This window comes from Haliaeetus albicilla, chromosome 12 (assembly GCF_947461875.1).
Source record: "Haliaeetus albicilla chromosome 12, bHalAlb1.1, whole genome shotgun sequence".
In the NCBI taxonomy this organism is placed as follows: Eukaryota; Metazoa; Chordata; class Aves; order Accipitriformes; family Accipitridae; genus Haliaeetus; species Haliaeetus albicilla.
The window spans coordinates 39,142,062-39,169,904 of NC_091494.1; the positions used below are offsets into that span (position 1 = coordinate 39,142,062).

General features: G+C 40.5%; 1 protein-coding gene and 2 long non-coding RNA genes across 15 annotated transcripts in view; 1 reads left to right on the forward strand and 2 right to left on the reverse strand.

The window, feature by feature from the left end:
* LOC138688202 (uncharacterized) lies at window positions 1-14,524 on the reverse strand. The gene is made up of 6 exons (XR_011327267.1): window positions 11,528-14,524; window positions 8,654-8,782; window positions 5,926-7,759; window positions 3,219-3,342; window positions 1,341-1,502; window positions 1-623 (listed from the first exon to the last, which is right to left on the reverse strand). It is a non-coding gene; the product is annotated as an uncharacterized lncRNA (long non-coding RNA).
* Window positions 9,929-27,565, forward strand: LOC138688203 (uncharacterized). The gene is made up of 3 exons (XR_011327268.1): window positions 9,929-10,059; window positions 18,593-18,699; window positions 27,407-27,565. It is a non-coding gene; the product is annotated as an uncharacterized lncRNA (long non-coding RNA).
* PECAM1 (platelet and endothelial cell adhesion molecule 1) overlaps window positions 14,579-27,843 on the reverse strand; it is a 33,950-nt gene continuing 20,685 nt past the window's right edge. For 3 of the 13 annotated variants that reach the window (XM_069799287.1, XM_069799281.1, XM_069799284.1), the window contains 3 exons: window positions 27,012-27,069; window positions 19,703-19,725; window positions 14,579-14,825 (listed from right to left, as the gene is read on the reverse strand). In XM_069799287.1, the coding sequence (XP_069655388.1) occupies window positions 27,017-27,069 (53 nt within the window). In that variant the 3' untranslated portion in view covers window positions 14,579-14,825; window positions 19,703-19,725; window positions 27,012-27,016. Of the gene's footprint in view, window positions 14,826-19,702; window positions 19,726-27,011; window positions 27,160-27,843 lie in introns of all 13 variants that reach the window. The other 10 variants (XM_069799288.1, XM_069799282.1, XM_069799285.1 and 7 more) reach the window with 5 other exon arrangements.

The following is a 27,843-nucleotide window of genomic DNA, read 5'->3' on the forward strand; positions in this document are numbered from 1 at the left end:
TCATGCAATAAATGACAGCTTTACCACTGCTTTGACCCTTCACTTAATTGCTCGTGCTTCGTAAGACGGCTAATAATGAGATTACGACATCTACACTGGGTCAGATTGATGTCAGCCTTAGCTACCCAGGTTTCTTTAGCTACCCCGTGGATTAATTTGGCTGTGTCGATTCTTCTCACTTCTATTTACTTTAACAATTCCAGTTTGAATTAAAACATGAAGAATCCTACAAGATCTTTCCGACTCTATTTCAAACCGTTGTTCAAATTTATGATACTTTATGAGGTGATGAGGCAAAAGTTAATTTATTTACTAGCCAACATTTGGTGGGATATGTGAGCAGAATTCAAATTACTCCGAACTAGCTAATGCAAAGAGTTAAATATACAATACTAATTTTCAAATAGTTTACTATCTTACTTACACCTATAGCTCAGCCAAGGTTTGGGGTCCTGTTACACTAGGCATTCTATATATGGTAGGTAGTAGGTTTTGTGGTGTAGTTCAAAAGTAGGTGCAGGTAGCAGTCATCCTGCTTCTCTCTTTGCTTTTCAGGGACAATTCGGTGCTTGTGGAAGTGAATTATCACCAGGCATCTTTGAGTTCTTCAGGGCTCTTAGTAGCTATTTTTAAAAATGAGATTCCTGCAGGTAACTCCAAAACCACAGGTGCTGAGAGTGGTCAGCACCCACCAAAATCTGCTTCAGTGAGGAAAGGCCTGAGCTCACCAAAGGAGGGCCAGATCCTTCAAGACATCGGATGTCTGAGCAGTAAACTCAGCAGTCTTAAGTCTCCTTGAGTTGAAGGAACCCAACAAAAGACTGCATTGTCTGAGCATCACTGCATCACCTTTGTTTATTCTGCAGTCTTTTTTTAATTGAAAAGACAACATTATATTTTATATATATGTACAAGTGTATTCAATCATCTAGGATAGGTTTATTTTCATAGCTGTCATTGTATATAGGCAGACCTTTGAATCATTGTACAAAGCTGATGTTAATGTTTCCAAAGTCTGAAGGTAAGATAATGGGTTTTTTCCTTAACAACAGGTTTTCCACACAGGAACAGAAACTATGGCTGAAACTGTGACTGACGGGTTGTTTTTAGCTGTGTTAAACTATGAACAATTCACTAGAATTTCTGAAGCTTTTTCTGCCCTCTGTTAGCACCTAACTTAAGCACCATATGGCCTAAAAGGCCTGACCTCAAGAGAAATATATTTGCACCTGAAGTTAGGTGCTCAGCAGAGGCTTCTTCCATACAGTGATACATGCTGAGCAAAGGCTGGAGCCAGCCACTGGGAAAAACTAAGCATGAGCTGTGTCTGACCAGGTTACCTGCCTCTGAGCTTCATGGTGTATATGGCCTCTTGGGAATCCTCTTCTAAAAGCAAGTCCCAGTCAGATGGAAGAGGGAAAAAGGAAGAATCTCTGAATTTTTTAATCACTCAGTGCTGTAAGACTAAATCCTTTTGTTGGATAATTTATCTTCTACCCATCCTGCAAAAAGACAAAAGAATAAAGTAATGCTTGTTTACTTTTAATATTTCAGTATCCTATGTATAAATATGCAGTCATTCTGAGAAACGATAGGCCTGCAGGTTCTAGAAATAGGTATCTATAGTCAGGAGCTGCTTTTGAAAAAAATGATTTTAATCTTTTGGAATATGTGAGGGAGACATTTAAATGCCTTTTAAAAGCAGTGCTTGAACAGGCTGTAAAATAAGAAGTGATATTTCTCTCCCAGAGCTACTGTGAGGCTCAGTTCATTTCTCTGTAATGCCCCCATCAGAATTTCACAGCTCAGGACAGTTTAGATCTTGTACTTTTTTGAGAAAAGAACATGAGATTTGGGTTTCCACATGGTTTTCACAAATCACTCATTGCCGTCAGATCTCCTGGGGAAGACCTGAGAACTGCAGGACAGGCCTGCTCGCAATTTTCTGCTGAGAAGCTTTAAAAGGAATGAGGCAGCAGCTGTGCCTGAACGCGTGAATCTTGGCATACATGGGTTTGTGTGTATGTGTGAGAACAGCTTTACTGTTATTTTGTTTGTTTGTTATCTGTACAATATTAAACGCAATGGAAAGAGGCTTAGCACGGAAAAAACAAACAAGCCCCCCCAGCCCACTCAATGTGTACAGCAACCCAACAAGCACTTGCAAGGCTAAGGCTTCCCAGTGGGCTTCAGCTGGTTCTGACTATGAGTATGGAGGAGAGTATGAGCTTCCTGAATGCCACACTCCTTCCACGGTGCTTGTGTGCCTATCAATTTCTGCTTGTGTGCCTGTCTCCTGCATGTCAGACACTGAAACAATAGTGTCCTCAGCACCTCCCAATTCATTCCCTGCCCAATGGCTTCACTGTTGTCGTTGGACCTGAATTCTGCAAGTTGCAAATCTGCCCATCTTGGCCTCCAACCCACCACTTCTCACTCACTGATCCCAGCCCCTGAGCAGCAGTGCTGGTGCATGGCTTCTCCCTGGCACAAAGGAGCACAGCCAGGTCATACCCTCCCCGGAGAACCTCCCCAGCCAGCTCTCTGAGCCTAGCTCCAACTCTGCTTCTAAAATCCTTGTGGAACCTGCAGAAGCTCTGAGGTCTTGTTGCTTCCTGTGCTAAAGTGCATTATTCTGTGAGGGTTTTTTGTATTGCTGCTTCATTTTTAAAGCTGTGCTGAGGATAGATCCTCTCCTTCTCATTTGTCCTTGTGATCTTCCTCTTTCCTTATCTCGCCCCCCCCCCCCCCTTTTTTTAATTTATTAAAGGTTTCTAGATTGCCAAGTATCTGTGGAGAAACAGCTCTATACTACTCCTTACATCAAGTCCTTGCACACAGTCAGAGAAGATACATTTCCAGAGCCAGAGGAGTTTTTAAGTTCCACGTATCTCCCTGCAACTGTGGGCTGATGTACTGGTAGAAGGCCAACAGCGTAGGCCTCTCTGATGGCTGCCAGGAGGTCAAGTGGATTCACAGAACAGGCTAAAATAAGGTCAGCAAGGCATGCAGAGCTAGAACCGTGCTGCCAAGGTGACACCCAGAGGCAGACCTGTTCCCAGGGAAGGTTCTTTACAATGCAGCCTAGGTCAAACAGTTTGAATGCTGTGAATTTGCACTGGTTTCTCTAAGGCCTGCAAAGCCTTCCTGATGCTTCTCAGAGAGGCTAATCTCCCCCTTGACACTGAATCCAGACAGGGAAAATGACTGGTGCATACCTATAACAGTGATGCCATCCATCTCTGGGGAAGAGGTGAGTCCATGGGCCATGCAGAATAGCCACGTGCATACTGCCAAAGTCACATGAAGGTTGCAAGAGCTGGTATCTGTATTTCAGTGTACCTGGCAAATGCACAAAACTCTAAAAGCCTGAAATTTGATCTGCACATGATGGAGAAGTCAATACCCCTCCCTCCTCAGAGACCTTTGTGAGTTAGAATATATGCTGGCTGAGTGCTGGAGTACTTCAGAGTGCAACGTGACAAAATACAAAGCTGGGGGAAGGTATGGGGGATACAATGGCACTATTCTACATTTTGCCTGCACAGGCATTACACCAGAAGTCCTTGACAATAATATCAGGTGCTACAGACAATTTTCTATTAATCAGAAAAAGTAAAGCACAAAATAAACAGTCTGTGTCTTGACCTTTCAGCTGCCAAATCATTCACCTATTTTAAATCTACAAGTAAATTTAGTACTCCTGATACAGAACAGCTGAAGCTACATATCTAAAACAGGCACATACACTGCAACTTTTCCACATGCACAGCTCTGCCACAGGAACATTAACACCAGCCAGCAGTACCCTTCTGCTCTTGCCTGGACACATGCTAAGGTTCTACACATTTAAATGGTTAGTAAAGGGAAAAAAACATTGACTATAGACTAGAAATGAAAAACAACCTTCAGATCCAGTACTCCAAACCAACTGTCCAATATTCAGGAGGAGCTAGGTCTATAGTGTTTGGGGCGGGGGGGGGGGGGCAAAGCAGAATGTATGGTCAAGTCATCGATGGTGATTTTATTGTCCCTTGTCTTCACAGGGGAAGTCAGAAAAATTAATCTGAATTAATGACAAGTACGACTTGAAAGTGGTTAGTGAAGTTACACTGGAGTCCTGCGTGAGTGCTGTTATTCAGAATTAAAGTGGCCTTCATTTAATTTAGCTTTCTTCAGTTTCAGAGTGAAGTACACCAAATCAGATTAATGCCACTTAATTCTGAATATGAGTATCTGCATAGGGTTTAATAGAATTTAACTAATCTACTTTGAAAATAATTCAGGTAAGGTTTCCTGAGTGTCCCCTTTGAAGAAAAACTCACATCAATAGACTTAATGGGAATTGTTCCTGGATCATACTGGCGTGAGGTCAAAACATCAACACTATCATAAAAATAGTGACATCTTGCTCAGATGTTTTTGTTCTGAGAGCATTAACATCTGATCCAGAGCTGAACGTATATGTGGTAAAACGGAATCAGAAATTGCAGCATGAAGTGAATTCTTAATCAGAAAAGAGGGATAAAACACTGAAGAGACTCTGGTTTCTCCAACATAGATGGAGAACTGGTGTAGATGGACCCCTGGTCTGGGTATTTCCCATGTTCTGAAGGTGTAAACAACATGCATTGTTTTCAAAAGGCTGATATAATTTAGGCTGTTGTGCAGATCTAGACAGTGTAATTTCAAACCTGAATGTTGCTAGAACCTTTACATGAACTTTGCCAAGGTGTCAGGAACTCTAATCTCTGCAACAGTAATCAGTAACCTTTAACTGAGCAGTAGCATCATTGTGGCCTATATCCACATATCATAGAATGAATTGAAACGTCTGTGCCAGTCAGTCCAGCATCTTGGAATAAAACAGGGGCAAGGTCGTCTTTTAAATGGGGCAAGTTAGACACTAAGCTTTGCTGAGGAGACTGGGCTTAAACAGTGAGAACATGAAGGTGCAGTTACACCCCGGAACAAACGAGCACAGCTTTGAAAGCAAACACAGGACCGATATTTTCCCATGTTAAAGAACTGCCTCTGACAGAGCATTCAATACTTGTCCATTCACACGAAATAATCACAGCCAAGATTCAGTCCTTCCCTTCTCTCCCTACAACCAACCAAACACCAGTGACAGCACCGTCCTGGCCCATTTCTCTAACAGATTTGGACCCAGCCTCCGAAGCCAAAAGTTCTCAGTGCCTCCACAATTGAATTCTTGTTCTGGACTTCGCATTCTCCTTCTGTCCAATAATATTAACTGTACGGCACTTTAGGATGAAGACCTCAGCACAGAGACATATTAAATAACATCTCACTGTGCTAATCATTCAGGTGGCTAAATAAGGAATCTGTGCTCCTTAGACTACCTGTTACAGGCAATGAAAAGGGACAGGCACCACCAAAGGGCAGTTCTGAACAGGACTCTCAGTGACTGTACTAGAGAGCAGAGTAGCCTCTTAGCTCAGACATCCAAGGTAGATGTCTAATGCAAGGCACTGAGAATATTCCGCTCAGCTTCACTTTGCAATTTGAGTGACCTGGTGCATAATCCAGTCTCGAAACCTGCCCAGGTGCCCTGACCCTTCTGCTCAGCTTCCACAGCCATCTTATATTGCTACCTCCTGCAAATAGCATCACACTGTGCAGGGCAACATCTGGCTCCATATGAGGTTGGGGTTTTTTAATATATAGGAGCTGTTCCCTGTTGTTCAAGAGTGAGTCATGTCTTGTTCAGAGTATCATTAAATCTTTTAATTAAACATTGCTCAGTAATCTATCCAACCAGAATCCTGGAGTCAAAATTTCGAGTGCTGATAGATAATGTAATATATTTTTCACATTTGTCCAGCAAGATATACTAAGGAATCTGACAAGTACATGCACAGTCTGCTCTGGCAAAAAAAAGTAAACTAAACACAGTCATACCTTAAGCTTTTAGATTAAATCCAGATTCCAAGCAATATTAAAGCCTTCCAGATTTGAGTGAGACTCACCCACCAGTCAGTGCTGCCTTCTACTGCATTTAGACAGAGAATTAATCTTGATATTCAAAGCTTTCCAAAACTCACGTTTTAAAAATAGCAAAATGTATTTCTTTTGAAGTATGGGCTTGTTACAGCTATTTAGGAACCTCTTACTGAACTCAGATGGATCTTGAACCTCCCCTGGGGATGGTTTAGATGTCGGTATTCATTCATTAACAGATTGGAAACTGTCCAGGACAATATTGCAAGAAAACACACGATGTCCAGGCTTTCTTTCTGTTTCTTCCTTTCTTAAAACAGGACTTTCTGTGCAGTTCTCTACAAATAAATCCAAGGTTAAATATGATGAATAGGGCAAGGAATGCAGAGAAATTCAACCCAGTATTAGCAATGCATAGTGCTTATTGGTCAACAGGGTATTTCTCTCTAGTGATAAGGGGAGCATATGGTAAAAACGTCACCTGGGCAGTGAGAATCTCATCTCACCCCAGTTCCATCACATATTCCTGTTCCTCATCACTGACAGTAAATGTGCAATCAGCACAAAGGCACATGCTGAGTATCTAACCTTAATGACATCCAGACACAAGGTTCAGGCAAAAACTTATGACCCCAATGGGTTTGATGCTGCCTTTCATTGGATATTCTTTTGTATAAGAAACAAACAAGCTCTCGTACAGAAGCAGGCAGCTGAAACAGGAACAGTCACCCTAAGAAAGAAGGCAAAAGGGCAAACCTGGAGGAGAAGCTAATGCGTTCAAGGTTTCTCCCAACTCAAAAATGTTGGGCTTTGAAGATGCAGGGAGGAGGGCAGTGCTTGGAGCCACTGTGTGCTCCTCTATGGTCTGACAGGGGCAGCCTTCTCCCAAAACCAGGCAGAACCAGATAAACTCTACAAGAATGACCTTGAGAAAAAAGCTGGTGGAGTGCTTCTGGATAAAGTGCTGGCTGAAAGGATTGAAATTGCATGCAGAGAAAGTGTCTCCTATTGTCTGATTCCTCCTCTGTTCAAGGACACAGAATTTTATACTTTCTTTCTAAATAAAAGGGCTGCATCAAAGTACCTGGGTGATCAATTTTGCCTGCTATTAGAAACAATCCGCTGGGCCTAAAACCATCTAAGTGCTTTGGTCAAAGACAGGGAATAAAAGCTCCATTCATTTCCTCATGGAAAGGCAACAACTTCATCCCTTGGACTGCAATGGCACAGAGCTTTAAAAGTCAGGGGTGCATGAAGCATGATTGCTATGACTTATGAAGTGCAGAGCAGGGGACATGTGCTGTGGACATGATGACTGCTGACACTTCTTTGCCCTCAACCTTGTCTTTCACTGACATAAGTACAAAGTAGGTGTAAAGCAGCTACCAAGTCAAACTAGTGATTTTGCCCTGGTGGACGTGACTCCAGAAGACACAAGAATTAGGAGAATCTGTTCGTGTGAGCACACAGCCCTATCCATGTTTGTATGCAATGAAGAAAACACAGATGTGACCTTTGTCAGCCACTTAGTGCACTAGTGTGTCAGAGATAATAACCCGTTAAACATGAAAATCTGACCTAAAATGCTACAAAAGAGGAAGAGGCAGCAATTTACTTAAGTCTCTATTATACTGTTAATGATTATAAGCTGAAAAACTAGACCATAATGCAGGAAACTTGTAATTAAAAAGCATCAATTATCATTTTCTCCTTGTAGGGCACATTAGTCAGCTCCGCTTTCCACAGTCCCATTTGGTTGGTATACAGATAGACTTGTAGGACTGTGTGATTCATCCTGGAACAGTCAGAAAGAAATCAATCAAGTCAGTGGGAAAAGATCAGCTTCAGAACAAAAAAAAAAAAAAGAAAAGAAAAGACAGAAAAAGAAAGGAAAAGGAAATAAAGATAGTTAAAGAAATCCCTTTCAGTGTTTTTTGTTTGACAAAGCACAGGTGTGTGTCAGGGTTGTTTTCTAATGGGGCAGCCTTGCCTCCCTCCAGCAATGACTAAACTGGATTTAAGCAGCGTACACAATGTTCTGAGTTTTCAGGGCTGAGCCAGCTAATACTTTCAGTCATGCTGAACATACCATACTTCTGTAGAGATCAACTAGTCCCTGAGGTCCCTGGGAGGAACATGAATCTCTCCTCATAAGTCTGCATATTTCCCGTCTCTGCTCCCTTAAGGTCTCTGACTTCCAGCCAGGGAGGACAGATTGTCTAGAGGCTGTTGCAGGCTCAGCACCCACAGGTGGAACCAGTTTTTCAAGAGTGCCAACGCATGCCATAAGTACATTTAGATTTGTTCTTCCAGCCCTGAGGAATACCCTGAGTCAGGACTGAGCTCTGTTCACCCAATTTGTCTGGAAATTGCAGCCAGGGAGGTAGTTCACTCATGTTCTCTTTGTCTATATGCAGGCATTTCCAGGAGGCCAGGGAAGTGCAAAATGCTAAATTCTTATCTGGAGGCCACAGTTCAAGTGGCAGTGGCCACATGTGGTGAGAGTTATAGGAGTATCAGACACAGCAGGTCCAACTTGCTTGTGAGAAGTAATGGCCAAAGTAATTGAAGCAATACAGACCATCTAGTCCTGATCACCTGACTGGGTGATAGGGACACAATCAGTGGCTAGAAAATTCAACCTGTAATTTTGCATGCAAGGACTGCATTTAGACACACTTGGCTTTACCTGATTTCAGCTCTGCCATGGATCACACTGCAGAATCACAGCTCATCTCCAGCCACCTCTGAGCTTTTGTCTCCTAACAGCTTTTGGCATTCCTAAATAAGAATGTCTTGCTCTTTAAAGCTCCTGTTCCTTTAACGATCATGAAGTTGAAACAAAAAATATAAAAAACAACTCAGTAATAAAATCAAAACTAAGTTTTGCGTTATGGAGACTTTGTAAGATTTTCATTATTACTGTGCTTTAAATAATTTAAAATTATTCAAAAGCAATCTGTATTTCCTATTGACAATCTCATGTTAATTTAATAACCTGCATGGCTTTAATGTTCATTAATTGACTTACACTCTGACCACATCTTAATAAACTTGACAATTTTTTCTTCCATTAGACTCTCACAGCCTATTATCAAGCAGGGATGCCAAGTTCACCCCTTCCAGTAATACTATGACCCAGCCTGCTTAAGACAAAACCCTTATCTTTGTCCCATTGATGTCAGCCTCTCTGTTCCCTCCACTCCTGAGGACAGACCAGCAGCTCTCATTTTCATTGCCTTGGAAGCACTTATCCCCAAACAGACCAGAGAGTTCCCTAAGGAAAAGCTGAGGCTGGAAAGCAGTGATTGCACTTGGGAAAAGACACATTGCCACAACTTACTGCCTGAACTCCCCCAGAAGGTCCCACTAGGGAAGAGCCTGGGTGGGTGGTGAGAGCCACAGGGGAGTTCAGACAATTTGGCACAGATTAGTTCCAAGAAGACAGCAGTCAGTAAGGGATGTCAGTTTGGCAGCTCTGAACAATATGAAGTTCACAGGCGAGACTTTTCTGCCCCTGTAGCACTGTCTCATTGATTTGCAAAGTGAAACTGTGTCAGTTGCAGTGGAGACTTGGCTCTGCATGTAGTTAAAAAATGAATAAACAAAAAGCCAGTGCAGAGGATTTAAAGCCAAGGTCTCCTTATGCAAGTGTTGATAAGTGCTTTGTGGAAACAGGCTATTTGAGCAGTCACAGTTCCTCTGCAAGCACTGAACAGCACTTGGATTATGCCAGCTAAATAACAGTGTAACATGATGTTTTCTTTTGAAGACACACTCCCAGTGTCAATATCATAGTCTGTTAGAGCAGCTGTATATCAGACAGGCTCCTCAGTGCCTCATGATTACATGTCCCTGTACAGGACCAACACACTGACAGCAGCAGTTGAAATGAACCTATTGTCTTCTTGGATCAATGGTGCTGTTACCTGCAAAAGTGCTTTTTATTAACAGGTATATTTTCTACTTCACCTAGTGGTCACAGGACTACTATAAACACATGAATGTTTGGGACAAGCCACCTCCACAGCACTGATTCTGCCGCAGCACATTCCCCAAAGCATCGCCAACACCATGAAGTGTGGAGCCATTAAGGTGACTGGACTGATGGGTTGTTTTTTCCCAAATTTTCCACAGTCTGGAGGAGTTCTCTCCCCCAGCACTGCTCACTCCCCCCTGTCTTTTCTTTCATCTTCTTTTCACTTCCTTTCTTCACTGTAATAACCCTTCATTCCAAGATCTCTTTTTATTTCTCTGGTAAAACATTAAAACAAAAAGACAACTACAGAAAAATCAGGGCAATAACCAGAGAACGGTGAACTGTCACACTGGTCACCTTTGGGTTTTGTTCAGTGAAAAAAATGTCGCATTTTCATTGCCCAAAAGCAGGCCCTGATTTCATCTAGCACTCTTATACGTTCAAGATTACACAGAAATATGTTACTAATCTATTAATTTCAGAGCCAGTTTCTATCTTTACCGTAAGTAATAGTTTATTTGTGGAATTACTTCTCAAACAATACCTTTTGGATCTGAATTCCTCTTAACTTTGGGAATATGGTCAAATCCAGGGTACCATGTGAGGTAAATTTCTACATTTTTACAGCTTCACACACAGTTCAACACTACTGCAGATCCCAGGGTGATCGGGGCATATTCCAGGTGCCTCTGCACTGGCTGCCTAGACCTTTGCTGATTTGTGCTAAATCTTTCATTTCAGTTTCATGCTGTTATTCTCTTTGTCTGTCATCAGACTTTGCAGGTGACTCCCTCCCTGAGGAAACTGTGATTTCTTTTGCTATTAAACTTAAAACTTAACTACAGTGATTATTTTCTGCAATGGTGAGAATTTTCTCAGCCTTCACACTCAGCATGTATGTGGCTGGTGAGAAAACCAATTACCTGTATAAATATAAATGCTCACATTTAATTGAAGCTTCCCATGCAAGCCACATTCTCGTGATTGCTAGACTGTCTAAGCTTTTTTCAGTGGGAGCACCTGTGATTTAGAGTGGAGCATTTCAAAGCATGAAGACAATAAGCCCCATTCTTCGTGATTCTTTAGACATGACAACTTGCTTATTACATCCCAAATAAAGTAAAAGTGATGTTTATTCTTCTTTCACCAGTCTATTCAGAAAGGCCTTGAAATTCTAAATAACAAAATGTGCTAGCATTTTCAATCTGTACTGATACTTTATTGCTTTCAGTTTGATTTCTAGTTTAATTGGGGGGTAAGCGGGTGTTCATTTGATACCTCTGCTTTTCTCAAACTTTGTTGCTTTTCCCTGTACCTGTGCTCTCCCTCACAACAGAACGGCTGTAGCCAGTCTGACAGCATTACTTCCCCTACCCCAAAAGCTGGGGGCTTATGATGCAAGACAGCTTAGTGGTGAATTGCAACATTAAGAACTTGAACTGAAGCACGCTTGCAAAGAAGCAGTTAGAACAAGCATATAACACCCCAGAAAAGTAAATACACTTTGGGGTTTATCCACCCGATGAACAGGATATTTACTCTGCGCAGAAGTAGTGCCCCAGGATTTACAAACAATTCACTAACCTATGCGAGAGAGAAAGAAGTCACAGCTGGTAGGTTTACACTGCATTTTGAAAACTGTTCTTTAAGAGTGGCAGAGGTCCAGATGAAGAGATCGTACCGCTGCAGGAATAAAAGTCATAAGGCTCAGTTTACTCTGTGCGTGTAGACGTAAAAAAGTTAGAACCTGGCTCAGAAACCACCTGCAGCCCTCCCCGCACGCTTCCAGCGCCTGAGCTCCCTCCAGCCCGACCCAGGCTGCCCTCGGGCACCGCGGGCTGCGCTGCCTGCCCCGTCCCTGGCAGGGACCAGCCCGGAGGCGGGAGGGACCCGTCGCCACCCTGTCGCCCTGCAGGTCGCTTGCCACCAGGGGTCAGCACCGGATCAACGCCGGAGGCTGCCGGGTGCCGCTGGACGGAGCAGGACCGTGGGAGCGGGGGAGAGGGGGGTCCGCAGGGCGCCGGGGCAGGGTCCCTCTCGCCCTGGGCACAGGTGACACCAAAGAAGTAGGAGTAACAGGCAGACGGCTACACTGCGCCCCCCGTGGGCTCGTCAGGTAGCTCCCAGCACGAACCGGACAGCACACCATCATTGATTGTTCCACGAAAGGGCACACAGAGATATACTTACATTAGCCAAGAAAATAAGCAGCTGCTAGTTTGCTGGAAATGAAAAAAGTTAACAGTGGCAAGGAAGAAGAGTCTGTTGATTTAGAGCATTTCTGTATCTCGTCCCTAAAGAGACTGCTCTGCAATAATAAAAATATTACAAAGTTAACCAAGCAAGGCAGTGGGGTGGGCAAGCCTCTTTCTGAACATGCTTAGTGCAAGCAGGACATGGTGCTGTCAGTGGGACTACTCAGACAAGGCATGCCACAAAGGGCCTGAGGATGTTCCATCCTTTTTGTCTTCTCAAAAAGTAAATATTTAGCAACACATCTCATTTTATATTTGCTGAGCTCAACTTGGTGACAATGTAGAAATCTGAAATGTTTTTTGGTTGTTTTTCAATAACATATTGTTTGAGCTCTGATCTGAGCTTTAATCTGTTTCAGTAACAAATTCAAGACTTATTTCCCAAATGTTTCCAATGGGACAATGATGCTTGTTTGGCATCCAGAAGACATGCTCATAACGGGACATTTGAACTCCTTGTGTAGCTGTTTACTTCATGGGCCCATTTACCTTGTCTTCACTGGTGATGTCTGCTGATCTAATGTCCCATATTTAAAAATATTTTTGGTATATCTGTAAGACAAAACAGAAGTGCTCAAAGCAGCGCACAGCACTCTAAGAAGTGGATAGATCAGATACGCTTCAGTAGGGCAAACAGCTTTTATTACAGACTAAATAGTTTAGGATTATTCCAGCCAAGAGACAAGCTGAAATAGATGAATGGATTGTCCCACTGCTGCTCCATCATGCCCAGTGACATTCTAAAACTTCCCAGAAACCAGTGCTTTCCTGAGCTGTGCCAGGGACTGTGGAAAGGTTTGTGGAGGAACTTTCACCTTTGTAACTTAGCAAAGGAGTTATGTGAATGCTAGCACTCCCGTGCTCAGATCTTAAACCAATTTAGTGCATTTAACTGCTGCTAAACTGGTTCATGACACCAGATCTAAGTACCTGGAATCACTTGTTGCAGAGATGACATCTTCCATATGTAAATTTATACAATGTATCTATATGGCTTATTGCTAACAAAAAATTTTACAGGCATTCATTTGCAAGTGGTTACTAATATGAACATGCAAGATCCAGTGCAAAGTTCAATTCAGAGTTTTCTTTATTAAAATACCTTTTCACATTCCTTATACTAATGCATTTGTATGGACGCTCATGGGATGCTAGAAAGAACATTTGTCAACAGAAGAGTGCTATGAAGTCAGTCATTTGTGAAAGGCTTATGATACAAACAACATTTGCATAGGGAACAATAAATTAGAGATATTGGCCAGTAACTGGAGCTTGAAAATTTAAACATTTGGAATGAGGATATAAAACCCTTTTGTATTTCTTGCTGGTTTTGCACCTTTGATGTAATGCTGAAAGCAGTAACTATATATGTATATACAAATCCATGTCCTCTCTTTCACTATTTTCTAATTAAAATGAGAACCTTCTTACCTGTGGCCCAGATCTTGTAGTAATTAATCTGCAGTAAGAAAAGGAGAGTAATTGTAGTGTCAAAGACCAGCTGGTTAAGGGGTTGGGGACAGTACTTTTTCTGTTTTGTTTTGTGTTCTTTTTTTAAACTAATCCAATTGAGATAAATGCGGGCTGCAAAGATTAGATCCAGGTCCAAACTGGATCCATATTAGTGGTTTACCATACTATAGAGAAAATGGATAGCTATGGAGTTCCATACTGGACAAACTGGACACAAGTACGACTTCAGATCTCTCCTAAAATCAAAGGAATAAGGATTATACGTAACAGGATTTTCAGGTACAAACTCACTGACTTTGGTGCAGTATATCCACCCACTCAAGACCTGTATTTTGCATCATCCAAAATAACTGTGATGGGCAATCATTCCTTGAAGAACCACCACACCAAACTAACCAACGAGCATCAGAACTTTTAAAGGGGAAAAGCAATTTAGCAAATAGAGAATATTTGTGCCTCTACTGATAGAAGCACTTGGTAAAGTACTGAATCTCTGAACAGTTATTCAAGTTTTTAGAGAGCCCAGAGCTTGCTCTTCTGTTAGGCCCTCATTGCAGTGCAGCATCCAAGTGAGCTATAAATTAGCTGGCTCCAAGACTGGTAGCAGTCCAGCTGCTGCAGCACAGGGAGCTCAGCACAAGCTGCAAGATCACGTCAAAGTACATTCATGGCTGGCCAAGCTGTGCTGAGCTCTGTTCTGCCACAGTAGAGTGTTATTGATAACCAAGTTAGCTAGTTGTTTAAAGCAAGCTTAGACATTTCTACATCCTACTGGCATCACAGTAGTTACTGCACTGTAGAAATGTACTTCCTCAGCTGTAGCTTCCCCTTTTATTTCCTCAGAGCATGATGGAGGCTAGAAAGGCAAAATTGCATTAGCAGGAGAAATTAAAGATGAGAATCTAGGTCTGGTTTCTAGAGCCACTTTCCTATGAGAATTTTTATTTGTAATTTTTTCCATTAAATGCTTTAGGAACATTTCTATTGTTCCCCCTAAGGAAATAAACTTTGAAAAGAAAAGCCTGGCAAACTCATAAATAAGTGCTGCAGAGCTTTTGAAACATTTGCAACATCTTCCATCTTGGCTTCTTTTCTTCTCCCAGCTGATCTTTGAGATGACTGTTCTAAGTAGCATCAGGATGCCCTTGTATTCTCTGTTGGCAACAAGACCAAAAAAGAAAAAAAAAAGGTTATGGGTATAAATGTCCCCCTGCCCTCTCCTGTCCTTTTTGATCAATACAAAAACTTTAAATATAGTAACATATTCCTTAGAGCACTGTACAATGAGCTAATAAATACTCACAGTTCCCCGCAGAGATATTAGTATTACCTTCATCAGATAAAAAAGGAAGTAAGACAGCGGGACATTTAGGTTAACAATTACAGGCTAGACTGCAATGCTGCTAATCACCAACATCTGCAACTGGGCGCTTACTGATAAAAGTTGGATTCTTAAGGGAACTGCTGGCACTCAACGAAATCTGAAAATCAGATCCCTTATTTGCTAGTAGATGCTTAGCTGCCACAATTAGGCCCCCATCTTCAGTCCCACAAGAATGAAAACCTTTTCCTAAGAAGCACTTGGGTATCTCAACAATGAGCAATGCAGCATTCAATTTTTAGACACCATGTTTCTACAAGAGTCTGCTCCTTTGAATAGGTTATCTTCAGGGACATAGAAACCTGGCACTGAGAACCACAAAAGGCAGCGTGCAGATAGAGGAGTCCTCTATGCTAGCCAATGAGAAAGGGCAAAGAGAGATCCCAAACTTCATTGTCTTTACATTATATGACAGAAATAATTCTGTCCACTGAGGATTCACAACTGTCAAGTCTTTCCTGACATCAGTTGCCAAAGCAAGTCTTCCTCCAACAAATATCTGCTAAGAGTACGTGGTGGCCTCTAACCTAATAGTTTAGTCTGTCAGCACTGAGGCGCCTAATTCCTTTTGCGGACTTACCCCCAAAGGATTTGCCCCATGAGTCAGAGGCAGGAATTCCTGGTTTATAATTCAATGTTTATTTCAGAGTATCACCTTGGTTTTCATATCCTGACTGCCTGAAATCCCCCCACAATTTTAAATGGACACATCCTTCATCTTCATTTCCTGTCTGAAACTATTGTGCCATGTTACTGTGCACAGTTAAATACATGCCAGGTCCCCCTTCGGAGCTGGCTATGTTGTGCTGGTAATGTGAAGTAATTCCTTTACCACTGAGAATTTACAAAATACTTTTGGGATCACTTGAGTAAGACAAGAAAGTTGCTGAAAAAAAACCAGAAATTTCTCTGAATAAATTTAAATTGTACAGGTTTCTGTCTCAGAGGGTACATTCTGAGGTTGAACAAATAGGCAGCCAAATGTACACTATGTCCTGACTGAAGCTGCCAGTCCTAGGACAGAATCAAACAAACAAACACACACACACACACATCTCAGAGGTAATAGGGGAGGAGGAGGTATGAAGTCAGAATGTACCGCTGAGGTAAATTTGACACAATACCAATTAGTATTTGGCGAAGTGGCTATCTCATTGTTAAGATATTTCCTTCAATATGTTTTCAGAAACTGGGACCATTAAATAACTTAGAAAGATTGCCAGCTCTGATTTCAGGAAGGAAACCTCCTCCCATTTCCTCTCTAAGTAATTCATTTCTTTTGCAAATACTTCCTATGGATGGCATTTAAGATACAAATTTCTGAAACAGAGGAGAAAGAGGGAAGCAACCCCCAACCCAAAACTTTAGGTTCATTTCTAAATGACCTAGAAGTCCAAGACATTCAGGTTCAAGGTACTCTGGACTGCAAATCAGTCAGAACCTGTACTGCAATTGGGCCTTTATATGATTCAAATAATTCAAACTTTAACTGATTGTTTTTCTAACACACCACCTTTCTTGACATAATACAAACACTTTCGATACCTCTTTTCTAAAAATAAATTGAGCTCAATTTTATAATGGTGTCTCAGTTGAAGATGAAGCAAAGTTCCTAAACTTCCATGCTGGTTTATATCTATTCTGACAGAAACCATGTAGGGGCAAATGCACAAGAACAATGCTAGCACTCATTAAAATGATTTGCTTCATGTTTCTTTGCCACAGTGCAGTACTCTGTTTTGCCTGTGACTTCTGGAATATCAGTGCAGAACTGAATAAGTTAAGAGTTTATCTGAGGAGCGGAACCAACATTGTCATTTGAATTTAGAGAGTGAAAAGGACAGCAGGATCTGATGTCAAGTCTCCACCATCATTACTGAAACAAAAAGGTTGTGTGTCCTCCTGTCTCTGAAAACATAGCTCTTAGCAAAACACTACTCTCTCTGCTGTGGTGCCCTTTGTCCCACACTTCTGGAATACCTATTACTTCCTAAACAGAGTCAAGTTCTACAAGTTTTTTTACAGGTCACTATAGCTAAGTAATCCATCTGGCATTTCGTGTGATTAAGATGCCAGTTGACCAGCCTAGCTCCTGAAGCCTCCTTTCACTTACAAATTAAGGGAGTAGCAGATGGAAAGCAACTTCACCTCTGAGCCAAATACTTCATTTGGCTATAAAGAAGCAGAACAGCTGGGGAGGAAGTTTAAGCCACTCGATCACTTTGTAAGGAGCATTTTCCTTTCCATGAGTAGGATCAACAACCCCTCTTTTGGATGAAAACATTGTGTGAAAATGAGCTACAGAAAAAAACAGTTACAAGAAAATAATGATAGAAAGCACCTTAGTAGCTCCCTACCTCTTCTATACTCATCTATGTTGCCTGAAAAGTCCTGAGAGGCAAATAGGGGGAAAGGAAAATCTATAAAGGAATTTATCTGTCCAGTCCAACTTTAGGTCACTCATCTGGAGAGTTCAAAAGAGGGATGGTGCTGCTTTTTGTCCCAGGCTTTATTGGGAATAGAAGTGGGAATTTAAGAAGCAGAATATGGGGATCTGGTTTTTTGCTATGTCCTTTAAAGCACTAATAATTCAAAAAAAGGAATAGTTACTAAATAGTTACTATGTTAAGTACATGAACAGTATCTAAGGAGGGGACAACGTCACAGACGTGAACTGAGTAAGGCTACTTCTAGGAAAACTCAAGTAAGATGTGCAAGTATTATAAAGCTGACTTGTCTTTGGGGTGTTTCTGAAAATGGGATTAGTTTTACAGAGTAACTAGTTTTATTACTCTCCTGCTGTTAACAGGAGTTTGTACACACAACGCAGAAAACACTGCCCTCAGCTGACATTCTTCTCTCTTGAATCTAACATTTCTTCATAGATTGTCTGGTTTAGCAAGCTTTAATAGCCCAATTAATTATGATTAAAGTGATTTACATGGGGTAGTTAGTGTATTTTCACTGAAGCAGCCTCATTATACTTCCATGGAGAGATTTTCTACTTACTTTTGGCCACAGGAAAAGAAAACAAAAAAGTCTTCATAAAACTTTAGTCTTTCATCCAATGTCCATTATAAATTATGTAGTAGAAAAAAAATTGACAAAAACTCCTCCCTGAGCTTACACCAGATGTCTATCACAGCCACTCTTGACCATTTTTCCTTTTGTGTTGGACAGGGACAAACTTTCTTCTGCGTGACTCTCCAAGGAATGCCTGGTATAACCCAGAGGAGGGTTCAGCTCAATTTATTTTTAGAAAATTGAGAGCAAAGAATAAAAACAAACCTTTAAACTAAGAGAGACAATGATACTATAAACCCTACTGGCCTGTTAATATATGTCTGTTTATTGTAACACAATCTATGACCTTCAGTGCACTGCCAGTGTCTGTAAATAATACAATGGGCTGCTTTTTATCCCATGGGGATGTGAGTACTGATGGAGCCTTTCAAAACTCAAATGGATGCCATAAGCTGACGTAGACTGTGCTATTGTGATTCTTATTTATGAGTCTCTCTCTCTCTCTTTCTTTTTAAGTACAAGTTCCAAAGTCACAAAGTGGATGGCAGAAAAAAGACCTGGTCTTCATGGTTTGAGGATGGATGAGGTAGCTTATCTAACATTCATACAAGTACTCCTGAAATGTAAGTTCTCTGCCTCTTAGACCTCTTCAGAGCAGAGTAACAGCTCATTCAAGACTTTTTTTTTTTAAATCCGTATTTTTTCACTGGCTTCTTAGCCCTATAAAGCTGTTCACCACCTACAGAACCTTCACAAAACTCCTAATTGTTTAGCTGAGATCCTCCATATATGGATGGTACTATTCCAACCTCTCGGTTAGAACAGCATAACTGTGACATAGCTATGTATTCTGAAGTAAAAAATTGCTTGCTTTTAAAATCTCTTACAAGGTCTCAGTTTTCACCACCAGCCCTTAGAGTCATCCCACTTGCTATACCAGTGGATGAAAATGAACCCAGAAGGAAACAGTCACAGACAGTGACTTCTGCAAGTTCAGGTGATCCACCATTCCTCCTTAGTTTAACTCTTCATTTCACATCTTAGGAAGGACCTCACTTCTCTGGATATTCCAATCACAGAATGTATGTGTGTGCATGTGAGCAGGCACACCCTGCGGAGATTCAGTGGTACTAAACACCCTATAGATTTTACAGACTAGACTGGAACAACAGCTCTGTCCCCAGTGATACATTAACCAGCTTAGCAGGTTTTCATATGCAAATCTTGAGTGCCTCAGGTCCATCAGGAACCTGAAGCAAACAGCAACCATCCCCAACCTTGTGCCATTCTGTCAGCATGAATACTTGTGGCACATATCCAAAGCTGTGCCGGTGTTCAACACAAATTCTTGGAAGATCATTACTTGTCATCTACCTCCTGTACCAACACTACCAAATATCAGTCAGTTCCATGGACTTTTAAAGCTGACCATTCTATAAATGTAGTACTGAAAGCCTGATTAGTAAGAATGTATATGAAGGGATTGCCCCCTAGCTGTCCAGTAAAGGTCCTGAACACAAGTAAACAATTAAAACATAGCAACACTTGAACACTATCTCACTAGATACAAAATAATGTCAATCCAATTTCCCTATATTTAACTGCTTGCATAAAATGTATACTTACAGAATGCCTGTTTTCCACAGAATCTGCAAAATAAAATATAATGTATAAATTATGAAATGGCACATTGCAGAGCGATCAGTTCTATGTTCCAGAAAACAGACTTTTATGTTTCATTTAGGGTTTTTTTTTTCACCTTGCAATGATGTAAAATTGCTACCTACAACTAAGGTTCAAGCTCTGGTCCTAAGAAGTATCCAAGCGCTAGCTTAACTGGGTGGGACCAGACATTTCAAAGACCATGTTGAATAGTACGTGTTTGACAGTTTTCCTTTAACCTGGATTATGGTTTAGAGCAGAAGTCTCTACTAAGAGCACAAGCTGTTACTGAACAAAAAAGAGTCTTCCTTTTTAGAGGCAAGTTCTCATGAGCATTTTACTTCCTCTTTCCAATTCCTTGCCAGGAAAATAACGTACTGCAGAAATCCGGTATAGGATACAATTTTCAGAGCCAAATAAGATCCTGCAAAGACACCTGAAATTTTATTAAGAAAAAGATGCTTGTTCCCAACGAAAGTCTGAGAGCCAGCAGGCTCTCATGTAGGATCAGTGAACTTTAAGATTAGATCTTAGCCTTTTTTTAAAAAAAGTGGATTTAGCTATTCAGAAGTTTCACAGAATACCTTCAAATACTAAAACATAAATATTTCTTTACCCTCTGAAAGTAAAGCAATCTAGAGACATGAGGAAAGTAACTCTGCTTTTAGAAGAAGACTTCAAGTCTCGTTAAAAGTGTTCTTTTATATGGTCTGTTAAGATATTTCACACGTGACAAAAGTAAGTGCTGAATCTTGAAGTGTATTTTCTTGGAAAGTGTATCAAATTCAGTGGAGAGAGGTTGTGTCAAGGAAATTAATCTAATGCTCATAGCAGAAGATTTGGACTAGGGGTCTGGGGTAATCTTGCCAGTATTTTTTCTATAAACGTGGGATAGTATCTGAATCTATGTTTTTTCTAAGTATGTATTTTTTAAATCACAAATGATAACATCAATCCTCCCATAGGCAGAACACTTATGTAAATTTTGAAAAGTTGTCTGAAATCATCAGATGAAGGATATTATGAAAAGTACTACTACCATAAATAGACCTTAATAAAGGTCTTTTAGAAACTCCCTTGCCAGCCAGCAGAAGTAATGAGGAAACTGAACACAGGTGAATCTAACTCCACAGATAACAATGCTAAAGTTTCTTTTTCTCTCTCCTTTGTGATAACATCCATGTATATTTGTAATGTAGTTAAACTGGTACACTTTCTACCATCCACATTTTTATTACATTAGGATTGTGATTCTGCTTCACTGAAAGCAGCACCATGAATACAGTATAGAATTGGGCTGCAATTTCTGAAATACAGAGACTACATGAATATTGGTGGCACTGTACACTCTGAGTTTTCTCCAAGATAGTTCTACCCAGAACTTTTAACCTAGGAAAAGGATTAAAAACTGACATGACTACAGCACCTTATACCAGCGCATAAACTTAATTCCAGTATATAATTGATCTCAATGTTTGGCAAGATTGATCCCTATACGTTTAGCCAGTTTGATAAGAAACAAAACAGAAAGTTACATGGGAAACACATAAAACCTTTCTGTGTCCTGAAAGCTGACAGAAGTGAACAAAGACACTGGTGACCCAGTGCTACATCAAAGCTTGACTTTAAGTGGACAAAATTATACGTGAGGTTTATGAAGTGAGGTATTAACGAGCTGTAGTTTAGTTCTCTGTCACAATGTATTGTGCTTACAGGAAGGAGGAAATGAGAAATTTTGTGTAAATTCCAGACTTCAAACAACGGGATGTTTGCTACCCCAAAGTTACTAGGTCACAATAACAGATATCCCGCCTCCTTGTTATCTGTCACCCAGATTCAAAATAAGGTGGCTTTTTAGCTAAGTATCATATCTCTACCAGGAGAAGGTCAAATCCGTGTCCTTTGAAAGTGCTGCTGGAAGGCTATATGATTTCTAAAAGGTACCAATCAGGTAAGCCAGCATGTAGCCTCTAATGAAAGCACAATGATATGGTGCTTTTGCTGATTCTTTGCTATATCAATCTTTTCACAACCTTTTTATTTCATTCCTGTTAAAAATATGAAGTGTTTTTTACTTGAAACACACTGATTTTCCTGTGATGAAAGAGAACAGAGAGATTTTCAAATGATGTCTGGCCTTCCCTTACTAACAAAAACAGGGAAATGAGATATGCTGGATTCTAGTCATATACAGAAAAATTGGTTAATCTTCCATAGCAGAGCAAACAAGAAGCTGTGTATTTCATGAAAGGAATCAGAGCTGAAGGTCTGATGCTGCTGATTTCTAAGAGATTCCCAAGTGTAATAAAGGTAGATGTTTTTATGGATTTCTGATGGATTTAAACTCTTGCTATTGCTTTTAGTTGGTAGGGGTTTAAATTCAAAGAACACATTTTTATAAAGGAATACATTAATGGCAGGGATTTAAGACACTGTCATCCCCACCTTCTTTGCCCTTTCTCCTTGCTAGAGGTTATGGAGAAGAGAATGTATGCCTAAACAGTTGCAATTCATAATCCATCTCAAACTCATCTCCAACACTGGTGAAAGCTATGCTAGATTATCAACTGAAGATGCTGAACTGCAGACACATACTACATTCTGCCAAGCCTTTTATTGGAGCAGTAGCTTCTAACAGAGAATCTTGGCAGGCAGCTTGCGAGTAGATCTTACACAGGGGCATGCACGCAATTCAGCTTTGCATTTTAGGTTCAAGCAAGGTCAGAAGCTCCCTGCATATTTGTGCCTTACTGAAACCATCTGGCTTTGACTCAGTTTTGGCTGCAGCTATTGTAAGCATTTGGCTCTGGAATCAATGTCTCTCAGATCCAGGCTTTGGTCTAGAATATGTCTTGAAACCTAAAGATCCAAAGAGTTCTTATTTTGGAGAAGGGAAAAGTTATTTGCATTATTTCAGACTGCATGCAACTAGCATGTGCTCATGAAGCCTGAGTTCTGAATAACATAATGAATCCTCAGTCCCTGTGAGTTTTCTCTATGCTGGAAAAGGCATTCAGTGGGAAATTCTGGCTAAGTACAGAGGTGTTAAGCCTGAGGCTCAGTAGCAGGAAAGTATTTGAGCAGATTTCCTGATTGCTAGAACTGATTTCTAACAGTTTGTTCCAAACCACTGAATGGAACGGGGATTTCTCATGCCTCTTTCCACTGGGATGTATTTATTTTTCCATAGTACATTGTTGGTTGCAATAGGATTCTTAGAATTTTCTGTCTCACTCCTGCAGTTTCTTCCAAGTCACCAATTCATTTTTCCAGACTTAGCAGCATAAAGGCTGGTTCTGCATTTTGTTCACTAGATTTCCATTTTCCTAATAAGAAATTAGGAATAGCTATTTTGCAATGAGCCACTGTGAGTTCAATTCAGCACACATCAAGATCAGTGCAAAGCCTATCACTGGCTTCTGTGAGCTTTGGATCTGATACAAGCAAAGGCAGAGTTCACTAAGGAGCAAGAATGTACTAATACATTGTCTTCCACAAGAAGTCCCCCGTAAAACATAAGGAAATCTGTGAGCTGGGGTTGGCTCTAGTCTTCTCAGCAGTATGAATGCAACTGTGCTACCCCAGAGTTGAGGGAAGGGGTGGAGCTGAGATAAAGAACCAGCATGGAGATGCTTGGACTTTCTGCCCCTACTGCCTCTTGGGAGGATGGAAGGTGTGATGGAAGTAAATCATGCATCTAAAAGAGCCTCCACCCACCCAGCTGAACTTAGTATCTGACACATCCTGACCCTTCCCTCAGGAAGAGCATCAGCTGCCAGCCTAGCCTGTTGGGACTCCAGCACATGCAAAGTAGGCAGCAGGGCCACAGGTATTTTATCATTCTTGGCAGCCTGTTGATTTAGACAATTGCCTGGTTTCCCTGAGTCTCGGACTGTCTCTGTTCTTTCTGAACAAAAAGCAACAGCTCTGGGACTGGACTGGATATTCCTGACTCCCAATATACTTTGGCCTTTTCATAGAGCAACCAGAGAAAGCAGTATTTTAAGGAAACTGGTTGATCTTGATAGGTGTGAAGGACTTTTAGACAAAGGTGTTACTGACCTGACTGGTATTAATTGTGGCCATTCCCCAAATTGCCATTTGGATGTAAGGTTTGATGTAAAGCTGAGGCTTGAAGCTTTAAGTATTTTATGTAAAATACTAAAGTAACAGCCTATTTCTCTAGAAAAGGTTTAAAATCAATACCTCGGTGAAATTCCTGAACACTAACTCTTCTTTCTCTGAATTAAACTAACCTTTCAATAACAATGCAAGGAGAACTTCATCCCCTTGAGTTGCTTCCAGAGACAATGCTAGTGATCTGCATCCTCCTTAAATCTCTCATTGTATCAGAGGAAATCTAGCATCCAACTAAAGAGACTGACATTCTCTATCTACAGTACTATTATTTGACTTTCAATCAAAATACACCTGACTAGACTTGAATTTCACAAATGACCTGCTTTTCCTACTGTTAACAGGTTAACTGTAGTTAACCACATGCAGGTCTTCTGGGATTTCAAATGTGCATTTGACAGTTTGTTTCTGTCTATCTTTAATGTAACACCTCTTTAGGCCTGGTACTCAGAATAAGGAAAGTAGCACAGCAGATAGATAGGATGGGAAGTCTTACCATAGTGTGATGGAGACACTAAAATGATAGCAACAGGAGATAACATAGCCAATACCAGGAAAACAAAAAGAAAAGGAATAATGGCAGATGCTCAGCACACTGCCAAAGGCCTGGGTCTTGGGAAAGGTCAGAGCATTATCTGCACTATGGATTCATGACTTTGGATAAGGACAAGCAATAGCTGTAGAACTCAAAATACAAGAGAAGTTGCTTACTGACATGGCATCTGCCTTACTGGGGACAGCAGTAGAGCCGTCAGAAAAATGAAGAGGAAAAATATTTTAGCTCAGTCACAAAGAATTGCATCAGACATAACAACTACTGACAGCTCTTCAGCTTCCTCTCTAGTGGACACAATTTCTGGAATGCACAATGTCTGGAAGACAACTCCTTGAAAAGACAAAATTGCTTATGAAGCACTCAATTAATTCTAATTAAACAAATCCAAACCACAATAGTTACCTACAAACAAATAATAATAAAACTTTACATAGATCTCAGGTGTTAAATCTGTCAAACTGTGTAGCTGACACCAATTCCCAAATTAATGTAATTTCCCCAGAGGACACGTTTGTCTGAACCATTAACTTCCTGAAGTAGATTGTACTCTTGGGCATTTGCTCAGAAACCTCAAAGAATATTCAAATGTAGTGAAGATCATAATGGTAAACCAACTTCTGCACCCACTAGTAATGTTCAATATCTTTCACAATTGGCCTTTAATATACTTATACTAACATGTATTAAAGTACTTAAGAAGGTACATCTATTTCCTAGGGATCCTCCACTGCATTTATACTTTGCCACCTTGCAATCACACAGTCTGTCAAAAATAAAAGTAAATGTTACATTTAAATAGACTGTAATGTAGCTATCCAAAGCAACTGCATAGCTATGTGATGCACTGCTTATCTATTTGAAACACTTTTCCTGTGTATCAGTCAGGAAAAACAGACGTGATTAAAACAATAAACTGTTACTATGTTTCCAAGAATAACTGAAACTGTAGAATGTTATGCATAAAAGAGCAGGTGGACTGCAAGATTAAGGGGTGTTTGCATATCATCTGGCTAATTCAGCTCAGTCTTTCAATCATATCTCATTTTATTGCAGATCCCACTTTATGGCAAGTACAGTGTTATAAGTTCTTTGAATTATAGCTCTGCTGTACCAACCTTGAGTTTACACTACAGCTCACAAAACATCCTTCTAGTATACAACACTTTTCATTATGTCAAAAATGGTGAAAGGTGTAATAATCAGCTTCACACCTTGGCAGAAAGCAAGCAAGGGGTTATACAGTCAGCTTCTGCAGCTTGTTACAGGTCCAATTCACACTCACTGGAAAACGTTTCAGACCATTAGCGGCCTTTGGGTTCAGCCCTGAAGTGAGCTGGCTTTTTCTCATGATGCTGCCAGGTGATCCTACATGAAGTGCCTCGCACTGTTCTTTAGTGTAAAGCATATTCTGCTTTTCACTGCAAGGCTGTGAAAAATGAGTACAACATACAGGCTCAGCACCAAGCCAGGAGTCAGGATTCTGAAATTCTGTTCCCAGTGTTGTCACTCTGTAAACACATTGCCTTATACAAATGACCTAATCTCTTTGTTTATTCAGCTGTAAAATGGAGATTAAAATTGCCTTATAAGGCAATTCTTTACAAGGGAAAATTAAGCAATGTTTTCTAAAGTACTTGGAGACCTTACATGAAAGATTCCCTAGAAACAGAATACTGTGTCAGAGCAGGTGGGAAATCCCTTATAAAATAGAAAAATAGCAAATTAAAACAGAACGATCAAAAATTAAAAATGGCACACAACAAACCCAGCTGGTAATATGGATAGGGGCAAAACCTGAACAGTTTACAGCCCTAATATTTACAAATCTAGACTTCCTAATACAAAGAAAGGAAAGAAAATCCTTTCTGATTTAGTCTTTGACAAACCATGAAGAAATGCCTTTAACCTACTGTCTCTGAACTCATTACTGCCAGAATGTTTATAGACAGTAATTGCCAGTAAGCTGCTAATGCCCACACACAAAAGTCTGTGTTACAGGAGATGGAAGGGTAGAGTGGCTGGCATGTACAATATGAGACAATTTTTTGATGGTGCTTAAAACAAACAACCCACCCTACTGAAGTGATCATATTGCTTTAAAGGTTTTTAGAGTTTGCTGTTGGAGGCTGTATAGATATTTGCTGGGGTTATATCCAAAACCAGTGTAATATTTTATAACACATGGCAAACATGTTCAACTAAGAGGAAAAGTGTTGTTCACGAGCAGTTTGAGATAACACAACATAGCATCCTAATCCCTAACAGAGCATGTTCAGCTCCAGATTCAAATCCAGATGTATGGCCAAACTACTTAGCAGATACAGTGCAAATGGGCTGATGGAGTAGATGCTACAAATATTAATCTCACTGCATTAAATATCATTGGTTTATGAGAAACCATGAAGGTGTTACAGAATTTATCAACACCTGTGATTTCGTAGCTGCCCTTCGGTATGTTCCTATGTGACTTGGATCTTGTTTTAATAGCATTTATCTTCTAAACTATTCAGTAACAAATTTATCCCTAATCTCTATACAAATGTTTCCTTTATGTGTTTAATTTTTCACTAGCTTACTTACCATTATTAGCTTTTTCTGATTTCACTATAAACTGTTTCAGTCCCCTTCTGTTCAGGAGCTGGAAAATGTATTGGCACAGAATCAATTTCTTTTCTTTTCTTTTTTTTTTTTTCTTTTTTTCTTTTTCTGTTTGCCTTATGAAAAGCTCCTTAAACAAACAGAACACACTGTTTTACTTTCAGAGGAAGTAGTTACATAAGCAGCAATGAGCCTGTGGATTCTGTATCCAAAAGCAACTACACCCCCTCCCCCAAACCCAGACTGTAAGGTTCTGAGAGGGACATGTGTCTCCCCGTATATAAAAATGATGATGAAAATAGGCTTCCCTTTCTAAATTTTACTTTAACGTTCTAACAATGTCCTCAGCTTAAATTGATACTGCTTTAATTTTACAGAGACATCTACCACTAGAGAAGAGTTTCTCTGGATCACTTTGAAGAGCTTCTTCAATTTGTTCTAAGCATTTAGGGACCTGAGGAGATCTATCATTTGGAAGACTAACTACACCCCCTTTTGGCACTTAGCCTGATTAAAACTTATGGTCCCAAAAATAATCTAATTTGTTGTTCTTTGTGAAATGTCTCAGAAGAATATTTGCAGATTTCACACTGCACAGCTTCTATTTAGGTGCTATCCAGGAAAGATGTCTCAGTTACTCAGCATGGTGGACTCTTCCATTAGTGCACTGAGATCAGGTGGACATAGCAGGAATGAAGGCTAAGAAGGCTTGTGGAAAGATAGAAAGTAAGGAGAAAAAGCAGACAGAGAAGATTGGTGCCTCCAAGGACACAGCTGAGATACAAATGCAATGTTAGTCTTAGACACATACTTT